This window comes from Giraffa tippelskirchi, chromosome 6 (genome assembly GCF_054371585.1).
Source record: "Giraffa tippelskirchi isolate mGirTip1 chromosome 6, T2T-mGirTip1v1.2.pri, whole genome shotgun sequence".
NCBI lineage: Eukaryota > Metazoa > Chordata > Mammalia > Artiodactyla > Giraffidae > Giraffa > Giraffa tippelskirchi.
The window spans coordinates 142,430,661-142,443,878 of NC_137280.1; the positions used below are offsets into that span (position 1 = coordinate 142,430,661).

A 13,218-nucleotide genomic window follows, 5' to 3' on the forward strand; every position below is an offset into this window, starting at 1 on the left:
AAGACAGAAAAGTCTACTTAAAATTAAAAGGACTAGATTTCAGATGTGGCATAACCTCAAGAGACAATGTGACCAGGGACAAAGACTTTGGATAGATCGGGGTCCTAGAGAAGAGGCCCAGACAGGTTAACTATCTTAAATATATAAGTAACTTAGTCACTTATATGGAATAAGCAAGAGGTTGTCTTCTGCCTCTAACACAAAGCACATATTCTTCGAAAGGTAAACTCTTCCTATATGTCAATGGCTCCACTCACAAATTTATACAACTAGAAAACGAAGGGATTGCTCTTACTTCTGATCCTCTACATGACAAGTCTAGCTTACCTTGGGAGGTGATAAGATACTGTTAAAATACTGTTAAGATACTGTCCAGTATAAGGCATCAATGGCAAGTCCACCCTGGTCTGATATGGTAAAAAAAAAAACAAAAAAAAAAAACCCTAGGGTAAACATTTTGGCATAGGCTAAATCATGAGAGTTGGACCATAAAGAAGGCTGAGTATCCTTGAAGAATTGATGCTTTCAAACTGTGGTGCTGGAAAAGACTCTTGACAGTCCCTTGGACATCAAGGAGATCAAACCAGTCAATTCTAAAGGAAATCAATCCTGAATATTCATTGGAAGGACTGATGCTGAAGCTCCAATACTTTGGCCACTTGATGCAAAGAACCAACTCACTGGAAAAGATCCTGATTCTAGGAAAATTGAGGGCAAGAGAAGGAGGCGACACAGGATGAGATGGTTGGATGGCATCACTGACTTAATGGACATGAGTTTGAGCAAACTCTGGGATATAGTGAAGGACAGGGAAGCCTGGTGTGCTGCAGTTCATGGGGTCGCAAACAGTTGGACACAACTTAGTGACTGAACAACAAATCGTGGACAGTTAAACTGAGCTCAGGAGTTGGCCTGTATGGATTCACATCCCATCTCCAGCACTTGATAATTGGACAGCTTATTTAACTTCCTCAAGTTCAATTTCCCCATCAGTAAAATGAGAACATGCTGTACACATGAGCTGTCACCATGTCCACAAAGAGCTTTAGCAAACACTTAGCATAGTACCCGGCAGGAACTAAGTGCTCAATGAATGTTAGCTAATACTAGTTCTATTCTACTTTCATAGATATCTTCTCTTAATATTCACAGTTATCAAGCTTTGATTCTACTCAGTGGAAGCCTGGAGACATGGCCCCCAGTTTTTTGTCCCTACCAAAATAAAAGGCACTTACTTTGCTGCTAAGTCGCTTTAGTCGTGTCCGACTCTGTGCAACCCCATAGACGGCAGCCCACCAGGCTCCTTCATCCCTGGGATTTTCCAGGCAAGAATACTGGAGTGGGTTGCCATTTCCTTCTCCAGTGCATGAAAGTGAAAAGTGAAAGTGAAGTCACTCAGTCGTGTCTGACTCTTCGCGACCCCATGGGCTGTAGCCTACCAGGCTCCTCCGTCCATGGGGTTTCCCAGGCAAGAGTACTGGAGTGGGGTGCCATTGCCTTAATACTGATCAAAAAACAGCCACACTTACTACTACTGTTGCTGTTACTTCTCCTACTACTGTACCACTTGGATTACTGTGCATGTCTTTTTTCTCTTCTTTCTGTCCTTTGCTCTCAAAATTCCACCCACTTGCTCTCTCATTAACTTGGGCTTGTATTTCCTTCATAGAAACACACATTGTGGTTCAAATACCGTCTCTAGCACTGTCTGTCTGTGTGATAGTGGATAAGTTTCTGAACCTCTCTGACACTCGGTTTACTTATATGTATCTAACGTAAGGCTATAAAAAGGATTGAAAAGATAATATTCATGAAGTGCTTATACATGAAAGCCCTCAGTACATGTGAGCCATTTCTCAATTTCTCATCAGTATACGGTAGATTGGGGGACTTGGAAGAGTACCAGATTCTCTCCCTGCAGTAAAAAAGGGAGAGCATTATATCTGTCAAATAGCCTGTATGAAAATCTACATTTATAAATAGTTTAGCATATTTATAAAAAGTTCACCACTGCAAGACTCATTTTTCTAAATGTCAGGACCATCATGATGATAACAGCCCAAATTAAAGTCCTCCATCCAGACACTCAACTGCTCATGCTGCAAGGGATTTATCTGCTAAACCCTGGCTTCCCAAGTGGCACAGTGGTAAAGAATCCGCCTGCAATCCAGGAGGCACAAGAAATGCAGGTTTGATCCCTGGGTTGGGAAGATCCCCTGGAGAAGGAAATGGCAATCCACTCCAGTATTCTTGTCTGGAGAATTCCATGGACAGAGAAGCCTGGTGATGTGAAGAGTTGGATGTGACTGAGCACAGCACATCTGCTAAAAGATTTCGGGACACTACATAGTGGGCTTTCATCAGGAAAGGGTCATAGCTGATTTATGATAGAGCCACAAATAAGAGCATCTTGGGAGAAGGAGGTGGGCAAAGAAAGTAAATGTACCCTCCACTCTTACCTCCCAACTGGACCCCCCAGATCCACTGCAAAGTGTTTCTGGTATAAGCAAGGCAGGGATGGAGGAGGGAGGAGGGAGGAGGAGAACAAAGGTATCGCCTCAATGGATGTTCCTTCTCACGATGTGCATTGATTTTGTTTATGGAAACAGATTCTTTAAAGCAATTTTGGGCTTCCCTTGTGGCTCAGCTGGTAAAGAATCCGCCCACAATGTGGGAGTCCTGGGTTTGATCCCTGGGTTGGGAAGATTCCCTTGAGAAGGGAATTCTCCAGTATTCTGGCCCGGAGAATTCCATGGACTGTAGTCTATGGTATTGCAAAGAGTTGGACACAACTGAGTGACTTTCACTTTCTTTCTTTTAAGGCAATTTAGATAAACCTAAAGTTAGAATTTAACCTCCCTTTTCTGTTCCCAAAAGAGGACAAGAAAGTAAGGGAACCAAGAGGAAACTGGGGGACGTGGACAAGGTGGAGGAACAAATGAATAATTTCCTCATGTGCATCACATCCAACAGGGTACACCTGGCCTCAGACAGACACAAGCTTGTAAAGGAGGCATCACGCTAACCTCACTTACTCTCAGGGTCAAAAATACTACCGATTTGAGCCCCACCTCTCAAGCTTCACTGTGGCTACTATGATCTGGATAAAAAAGTTCATGTTCTATTTACTCTTCCCCTCTCACAAGGTCGAGGACAAGCAATAGAATGAGGGATAGGAAGGGATGAAGACACAGCCTACGGGACCCGGGAAAGGTTGTCCTTGTGAGCACCCCTGCCTCCAGCAGCAATGAAGACACCAACTTGCAAGCAATATACACTAAGTACACGGAGCTTCTAATTTTACAACCCAATGTTTCCAACAAAGAATGGGGTGCAGCGGCCAGGGGAGTGCAGTCCACCTCCATGCGTGGCATGTTCCAACTTGGACAACAATCAGTTTGCTGGACTGGGAAGTTCATCCCTGATTCAGCTCTATGGGAGCCTTGATTTTCTGAGCAATTGCTTGCTGCTTGTCACCCATGTGGGAAATACAAATGCAGTGGCAGCATGGGCTGGCCAGGGGCTTGCCAGAGTGGGTTCTTGGCAGTGAGATATGTACACAGAAGGCTTAAAAGAAGGGCAGGCTCTGTTTTGGAAAGATGAACGTACTCAGCCAGCACAGTCTTAACTTTTTGCTTATCTCTGGGGCCCCTCTAAAGAGAAAACACAATACAAATATCTGGATGAGCTAAACAATGGTGTCATGGGAGAACAACCAGGAATGGAGACAGAAAGCCCGAGTTATAGCTCCAGTTCTGCTACTGAGTCCTTTGTATGGATATATACCTATCACTAACACTCCATGGGTTCTGGATGGCTGCTCTTGGGTTATATAGCTAAATATATATAATTATCATATTATATAAAATATAATTATATTATTACATATGTATATATGTGTATAATATATATTACATATGTATATATGTGTGTGTGTGTGTATATATATATATATATATGTTGCTGTTTAGTCACTAAGTGGGGTCCAACTCTTTTACGACCCCATGGACTGTAACTTGCCAGGCTCCTCTGTCCATGGGGTTTCCCAGGCAAGAATATACTGGAATGTGTTGCCATTTCCTCCTCCAGGGGATCTTCCTGACCAACCCAGGGATCAAACTCACATCTCTTGCAGGTTTTCTCCATTGGTAGGCATATTCTTTACCATTGAGCCACCAGGGAAGCATATATATATGCTCTCTCTCTCTCTCTTCTCTCACTATATATATGTGTATATATATATATAGTCTAAGCCTCAGTATCCTTATCAAGAAAAGATAGATACTAATAGGATTTACTTTGTGGTGTAAAGGGAAGATTAAGATGATCTATGTCAAGGGCTCAGCACAGTGCCTAATGTATAGTAAGTCTCAACAAAGTTTAGTCATCTTTTGACCACTTGTAAAGTGTGTAAGATATAAGTGAGCTCAATGGTCTCTTGCATCCCTAGCACTATTTTTATTCTAAACTTTGGAGAGATAAAATAAAACACGTTCTGGGCATGCTGGCTAAGAAATCAAGTTTCACTATTTAGAAAGCAAAGGCAAGTTTTCCATGCCTTCTACAGAATGGTGATACTCATGTTTTATAATTTGAGATAATGTTGATTACTGCCAGGCAAGTCAACTGGTAAATTAAAATAATGATGACAATGCTTGGAAAGTACTGCACAATCAGAGCATAGTCATTTTCATACGGTTGAAGATCCATATTGAGATGCTTGGGAGGTTATAAGTTCCTAGGGCAGGAAAGAGCCCTGAGGTAGTCTAGGTTCCCCTGGCAAACTACTCACTCTTTGATGAAGAGTCATTGAATAAGTCAAGAACCACCTACACTTAGATTATTACTGTCCCGTGAATGGTGATCATTAAAGATGGATGTATATTTGTAGACTCTATCTGCAAGTATTCACAAATTACTACCTTGTCACAGGGCTTTGCCTATATATATATATATATATTTGTGAATGTGTACCTCCTTTCCAATTCCCAATACACAATAGGACCTCTGCACCATGGCCTGCCCATGAGGACAAATGACAAAACTCTCCTGGGGCTGATGGCCCAGTGGATGCAAGGTATTCCAACAGAAAGTGATGTCTCCTGGTAAACCCAACCCATCTTTCCTAGTTTCCAGAGTTCTGTAGACTGGAGCTGGCCCACCCAGACTGGCACCACAAAATTCTATACACTCTATTAGAAATTCAAGTGTAGACAGTATCCTCAACTAGACCAAGCTATTAGATATTAATGCTCAGACAACACCTACCTCACTCCAGACCAGCATGGTACCGAATATGACCTGTAACCCATCAAAGAAATTGTCCCCTATGATGATCACAGTCGCACCTCCTGTCGTCCATCCTTCACTCGGGCTGATGGCTTTGATACAGGGAGTAGCTGCTTTTCAACACACATGAAAAAGAGAAGGAGTCTGCGGTTAGAACCAAACTTTAATGATGGGAGACTTGAGAAAAAGAAAAAAAAAATCTTTTATCTTTTCATGAACAGAAAGTCCCTCAAGATCTCAGCCATTTCCTAGTCACGTTAGGACCTGAAACTTCATGGTGCAATTTCAGTTTTTAAAAGCATTTCTTTTCTTTGTTTCTATTAAGAAACAGATATTTTTACCCAAATCTTTTTCAAACCTGAAATCTTATTAAATAAAACATAGAAGCAAAAATTTTTTTATGAAATGCTAAAGATTTTTTTTCATGGGTGACATTTTGGAATATACTAGAAACCTTGTAGAATTGCTTAATAATTAAATATATCTCCTGAAAAGAAAACTCATAGATTTTTAGATAAACATTCATGTCCAATGGGAAGGGAAGAAAGAGAGGAGATTGGAACAGAACACCATTCTTGTTCCATGCCTTCTGTCTGTACCACTAGTGGAGCAATATTTCTGAATAAAAACCATTACATCTTTTGCAATAAATGTCATGGATCCCATTTTATAGATGCAAAGTATGCAGGTCATTCAGGGTGAATTATGTAACCAAATGGCTGAGTCAGGGCTGAACCACAGAAAGTCCCATGACCTTTGCTTGGTTGTCATTCCCAGGCATAAAACCCAAGAACTGGCTTTTTCAAAACTTCCCATCTCCTTTCTTTCCATTATAAATGGCCCTTGGAGATGGGAAATAATTTGCAAATACTGTGATTCCAGACTGGAGGTGGTTTGCCCGATGAGCATGGCGTGCTTTCAACAGAATTACTGGGCATAAAAGAAATCTCTCTGGGAGTACTTTTGTGCCACTGAGAATTGTTAGCTCCACAATGCCATGCCGCTATTTCATGATCACTTTTATGAGCAAGAACAAAGCAAAATTCTAAAGCAAAGGAGATACTGTGTAAGGAGAGAAAATGAGATCCTCTTCTTTAATAAAAAGTGTATTAGTACCCCAGACTGACTTTCCAAGTATTGAAACCAATGAGAGCACCAATTAATTTTAACGGGAAAAAAACTGGCAAAAAATTACTGGACTTTGTCAAATTTGGCAAAATGTCACACTTCAACTTTTGCAAGAAGAAAATATGAAGCCCAGCCCTAAGGGACCATGGCTCACGTGCCACCATACAAACAAGTAGAATGGGTTTGATTTTGAGTCAAATTAATCTTATAAAAATTGCACAGAGAAATTTGGAAATATCCAAACTAAACATTTCATGTTGGCTGAACTCATAGCAGTGCATTTACAACTAACACTGGGCAGTCCAGATGCCTTTTCTCTCCTCCACTTTCTCCCAAAAACAAAATAATTAATCAAGGAAATGTAAATGATTCATGGCTTGAAAATTCTTGTTCAATTTTTAACACTCATAAAGGTTGTGGATCAATGTTCCACAGGCATAGGACTTTTTCATAAAATTTTCCTTTAAAAGTAACCATGTTTAAATGCATGACTGAGTACTCCCAAACCAATGGTAGAACATGCTGTATGATCCCAAGCAATTTATAAGAGAAATAAAATACATTTAACAACTACATAAAATTCTTAAAATATAAACAGTTTGGACACCTTCTAGTTAAGGTCTCAAAATCTTAATTCTTAATTCCTAACTCAGTATAAGTATTTAGTTGCTAGAGTGTAATATAAAAGGTATTACTATATCCTTAGATACTTCTGAGAAGAATAGAACACTGGTTTTACTGAACTGGTCCTGAAAGAGTCTCTCTGATGGCAAAGTATGGAATCCAATGGTACCATCAAACGCTGACTCTGTGATTGCCCTCATTAACCAAAAAATAATCTTGGTGCTTACGACCTGTATTAGTTTAAGGATTTCTTCTGAGTTTTTAAATTTTATTTTATTCACATAAGCATGTTCTTTTAGTTAAGTATGGGCACCTCCAGGCTTTCTCACCGTTGCACAAAAGGTGGCATCTGGGCATGTTACTGTATCTTTGAGAGTCTCTCCTACAGGCAAAGAAGTTGTAATAGCATATGGCCAAGAACTGCAGATTGATTTTAAACTTGCACTAGCTTTCTCTTTTCCATTTGCTATTGTAGGATACAGAAGGCATGTAATTACATATATGTATATATTTATGTATAGATATAAGTACATATACGTATATATCTATGCAATGTAAGTACATATACGTATAGATGGTGTGCATATATGTTCAAACATTTCCTAAGGAATCTAACAATGGTTTCAACCATTCAGAAACAAAGTTACAGGTCATCTAGTTGGAGATAAATGAGCATCAAGTTAGTAGAGAAAAACTGGTGAAGAAACAATATATGATACCATCGTCTAAGTTTTTTGGGAGGGGAAAAAAAAGGCTTGGAGGAAGTACTAAAGGAAAAGAGAGGCACCCCTGGGTCCATCCTACCCTTGTGCTCAATACAATCCACTATCCCTGCTGAGGGACTAGGTGCTAATCTCAGAACAAGTCAGTCACACATCTCTTTATAAGCTGAGACCTCAAAGTTTTCCAGGTGTACATGTCTCCTGTACACCTATGTCATAGCCGTCTTAAGAGGAGTTGTTTGGGAAGCTTCCCTACTCCCCTACTGGGAAGATTGGAAAATCTGTCAAAGGAATCCTGGGCTGACCCACTGAGAGAGAGGGCTAAGGAAGGGATGTTACTGGCATTTAGTAACCTGGAGTCAAGAATGCTAAGTATTCAGTAAGACATGAGACGGTCCCCCAAACAAAGAACCGTAAAATGTCAACAATGCAAGGTAGAAGACACTGTGACTAGCTAAATGGATCAGGCTCAAGAGCAGCTGCTAAGAACTCACAGATCCACACCAGCCAAGGCAAGAAACACATATGAACACAGTAGCCCAGGGTCTCAGAGCAAGCATGAGATGGCTGGCTGCTGACGCCAAACTGGGGAGGCTCCAGCCATTGGTATCCCCACACAGATGCAGTCCCTGGGTGAGCTGGTCTTCTGATCTTCTAAAAGGAACCAGGAGCCCAGATTTTTATATGAAATTTCCCAGTCTTTAAATGCTGGCAACTAATTCATTTTTTTTAATGTGTAGGCTAAACAAAATGTTTATGGATTTAAATTTAAATCATAGGCTGCCATCTTACATTTTTACCCTAGTCACAAACTTGCCAGACTAAAAGCAGCCCAAGAAATACCTTCAATTGTGCCTAAAACTACAGGTACCCAAATGTTCACTGCAGTATTAATTGTGGAAAGCTTAAGTCTAAGTGTCCCCCCTAATAAGGGAGTGATTAAATAAATCATGATATATCCATATATAGGATATGTCAAGGGTCACTAGAACAGATGAAAAAATTTCTATAAACTGACATGGAAAAATGTCAAAATATGTTAGTAAGTAACAAAAAAAAAAACCACAAAAAACAATTTGTAGCCTGATGAATAGTGTGATTCTGTTAACTATAAAATGATATATATATGCCTATAGGCATGAGTGTGTGTAGTTATGTGTGAACAGGTGTGATAGACAAAAGTCTGGAAGGATGTCCAGCTATCCCCAGTAGGTCTATATGAAAAAGGAAGGTGACTAAGAAGAGAGATTCTATTAAATTTTACTCTATAGATAGCTGTATGGTTTGAATTTTTCAATAAGCACCCACTAAAGTAGTATGTTTTAATTTTTAAAAAAGTAACAGCAGAGCATTTAATTCTGTGAAAGATAAAAGCTGTATGCTTTAGAACAAACTGGTACTAATTGTTTTAAAGCCTAGATGTACTGACTAACAGACCCTGAGCCTTCCCCCGCCTTCTCTTTGAGAAAGCTCAGAGGACATCTGCAGCAGCCATGGACTTGTTTTTCTTTCACTTGGGACATCCAGAGAGATACAGAAGGACGACAGTTCATAATAATCACAGTGGATGTATTCAGTGAAATCTGAAGGTGAAAAGTCTCATGAAAGAGTTCAACTCAACCCAGGAGTATAATAATCAACACAACTCTATCTTGAAGGAAATATTATGGAATAGAGGAGAGGGGTGGATTTGAATACAAAACCACTTTTACTGACCAAATCTTGATTTAATTAATAAAAGACTCTTCCTTCCTCACCAATAAATTTTCACACTCTGGGTATCCACAAGGACAGTAAGCCAATTCCTGGTTCTAAATCTCATTAAAAATATAAGTCTGGGTTGGTTTTCTTTTTTTCCCCCCAAACCTCTCCTCCCACCCCCAACAGCCACCCAAGTAAAGGAGATTTTCCTTCCTTCAAACTATGACAATAACATGATTACACTGCCACAGTTTAGCATAATGGCTCTGAAATGCTCGTGGCACATTGCAGAGTTAAAGTGGAAATTATTAGGTAGCTCTTCTTTGTTATAATAATGATCACTCCACAAATAAAAGCTCTTCTCCCAAAGGTACTGCAAGGCACAAAATGCTAATTCTGAAGATTATGTGTGCGCTTTTATTAAATATTACTATGCCCTGCCTGTTTGAGGGCTTCTCTGCTCTGATTGTTTTATGAGTACCATGTTAATGTCATTCCCATCTTACTAGCAGCAGGCACACATTTTAGCGTTTCTATGAGAGTTGATCAAAGGCCACTTGCTGGGGGAATTGCTGAGAAAACACGGACAAGCGATAAAAATCTAACACATTAATTGGTTTAAATTTCATTTCAGGGTGTTGAACTTTGGCTCGGTACTCTAATACTACACCGTGAGTCAGGGCCTAATTACCAGATTTCTAATTTGCTTCTGAACAATGGTTGTGGTGAGAAGGAAAAGAGAGGGAAGAATGAGAAGAAGGGAAAAAAAAAAAAAAAACCACGAAAGAAGAAATCATTCAGGCTCCAGTACATATTTAACAACTAATGTTCTGTGTGCAGACAATTGCACCAGGGGACATTTGCGCTCACCTGCTCTACTTGCAGAGTATTTATATTTCCTTTCAATAGCCACAGAAGGCAGAAGAAATCACGGATGGCCTCAGCAGTTTCAAATTTTCTGATTTACAGAATCAGTATTACAAGATTCTAATGCCTGTTCACCCACACTAGAAGTATCAGGCTCTTTATTAGCAGGTAAATTTATAAGCTGGATCGCTCCTCAGCCTCCAATAGAAATGATCTATTTCATTGATAGAAAGTCAGGGCCAGGAGAACCATGTTTACCTCAAGGTTTATGGGTGGCCTTGGGAATAAGGGTTAATTGAGCTCAGAGGTGCCTGCCCATTGAGGTGAATTAGTGGTGTGTGCAGCTATCAACAGGGGCCTGGGGCTGCTCTTACTTTTGCCTCTGAAATCTCTTTGTACCATGATCAATACCTCTCTTGTTTGGGGTAGCCAAATAGATGACCTGGGTGCAGTATTTACCATTGCTCCTCCCTAAAATGAGGCTTTTGCGACAGTTGATGTCTCATTATAATGAAGCCTCATTAGAGATGTGTTGTTTGGTTCCTTTCTCCATTCCTATATTTAAATACCACAGGCAAACAACACTCGGTAAAAAGTACAAATCTAGAAAAGCTCTAAACTCATTTAAATCTCAAAATAGAATTCCATTGAAGGTTATTTTCCATTCCCTTTGTGTATGGTATATTCAAAAATGGAAGCCCTCTTTTTCCAGCATTCTATTCTGTTATCTAGAACTCTCTACTACTGATGAACACTTCTACAGAGCAGATACCGAAGCTTACAATGCAGGTGAAGATGCTGGCACCAGCCCTTAATGGCCTCTGAGTAAAGATAGAAAGATGCAATTACGTTAAGTTGATTTTAACATTCAGGGTATTATAGCATCTGAAAATGGGCCAGAGCTCCAGCTGTTCAAATTCCACATCTACCACTCAGTGTGACCTTGAAGCAGTCACTTACCCTCTCTAAGTCATTCATTCTAAGCAGCAATGGTACCACCTCACAGACTCCTGGCAAAATGCAGCAAGTGCCTGCTTGGGTTTTGCTGTTTTACTATGTTCCAGGCACGCAGGATTCTAGTTGCTAATATATTAGTTACTGTCATCGTCAGTTCCCCACTAACCAGAGTTTATTTACTAGAATACATCATAGTCTCACCATCACAGATCATATAATGTATTATAAAACTTTCCTAGGAACTTTCAACCCAGTGACTTGCTAACATAGCTAAGTTTACTGAGGAGGTGGATTTGGCATCAGTACTTACAAACTAGAATGTTTATTCCTAAGGTTCTCATTCGCCTGGAATGAATATTAATGGCAATCTTTTCAGAAATGAGGAATTAACTTTAATGTTATTATCCCAAATTCTTGAGACTTGGCAGAAAATGTTGTGAAACCCATGAGCTCAGCTCATTTCTGCGGACACTTGTGACCCCATAAAATCTCAGGCCTTTTTCTCCCTTGTATCTACTTGATTTTGGTGAGGTTATGCTTGGGTGCAAGACTGTTCCAGAGATGGAGACACAAGGTACCCCTACTTGGATTCAGTGAACAGATTATCTGCCCTTCCTGTTTAATCGGACTGTTGTTTTGCTGGGTTTTCCTTTTTTTTAAGTGAAATGATGACTTGCCTGATGGCTCACAGCTCAGCAACAGCACAACCTGCATTCTTCGATCCTGACCACCGGTAGCTGCTAGCCAGGGAGGAAGGCAAACGGAGGGTTTGACCCGAATGGGAAGCCTGGCCCTGTGAATTTTCACCATGTACAGGAAGCGAATCTATTCTAGGTTCACCCCCCCCCTCCAAGTGGAAGCCTTAGACACCAGCAGCAGTTATAATGCCTGACCTGAACCCTAGCACCAGAGGGTACAAACTTCACTCTCATAACCTCACCACAGACTCCTAGTCAGCTAATAAACAGATATACACATTTGACAGTTCTCTCACTCAAGATGGAACATTCTTTGTAACACTTATTAACTTGAGTAACCAAATTTATTTCTGCCTCGTTTCATTTTCTTTAGCAATTGCTTTATGTATTTAAGCATTTTATTGTTTATTAGGGTTTTTATTTGGTTTTGTTATTGGTCTGCATTTACTGCCCTATCCACGAGCATATCTAGATATTAGTTGGCAAAGAATCACATACTATATATACAAAAGAGCCTCCCTCCTTCTGTCTCCCCCACCCTCCACCATGTGTACTTGTGTGTGATGGTGTGTTTGTCATTTTGAAGAGAAATGTAACCTCTGGTATAGATATTTCTCAACACCAGATGCAATTAAATCTACTAAATATTAAATGAGGAGATCGAGTACTTCAAGTGTTTTTCATTCTTTATTCCAAAGTGACTTCTTTCGGCAAGAAAGCCCTTTGCACTGACATTACTGGCTCTCTCAGAAAACAAGTAAAGGAAAGATTCATAGTCACTAGATGGAAATGTAGATCCAATATCCATCTATATCAAGGCACAGTTAACCTGATGGGGTCATTAAGGGTAGCTAAACTTAGTGGAAGAGCTAAGCTCCAAACTATGCCATATGTTAATACAAAGCAAGCCCAAATTATATCTACTTCCTGTTTGTTTTGCGATTCTTATTCTATTCTGACTTAAAAAAAATTGCTCAACAATCAGTGGGCACAGATCTGAACAAGGGAAGGACAGAAATCCTGGTGGAACAATTGTAGTCCGAACATTCCAGGACAAGCACTTTTGGATTTCTGAGTTTGTCTACTTGTGATCCAGAACTCTGAGCAAGCTCACTACACAGGGTTATTTAACAATTGAGCAGTGAAAAATCTTGACATTTTGATGTACTTGTAACTTCTAAATTGCACTTGAAAGACTTGCTGAAGGCTTTTTGATTTAATGACACACAACA

General features: G+C 40.0%; 1 protein-coding gene across 20 annotated transcripts in view; it reads right to left on the reverse strand.

The window, feature by feature from the left end:
- EBF1 (EBF transcription factor 1) overlaps positions 1–13,218 on the reverse strand; it is a 427,626-nt gene that overhangs the window by 100,849 nt on the left and 313,559 nt on the right. For 13 of the 20 annotated variants that reach the window (XM_081500502.1, XM_081500499.1, XM_081500497.1 and 10 more), the window contains one exon: positions 5,269–5,399. In XM_081500502.1, the coding sequence (XP_081356628.1) occupies positions 5,269–5,399 (131 nt within the window). Of the gene's footprint in view, positions 1–5,268; positions 5,403–13,218 lie in introns of all 20 variants that reach the window. The other 7 variants (XM_081500503.1, XM_081500500.1, XM_081500498.1 and 4 more) reach the window with 1 other exon arrangement.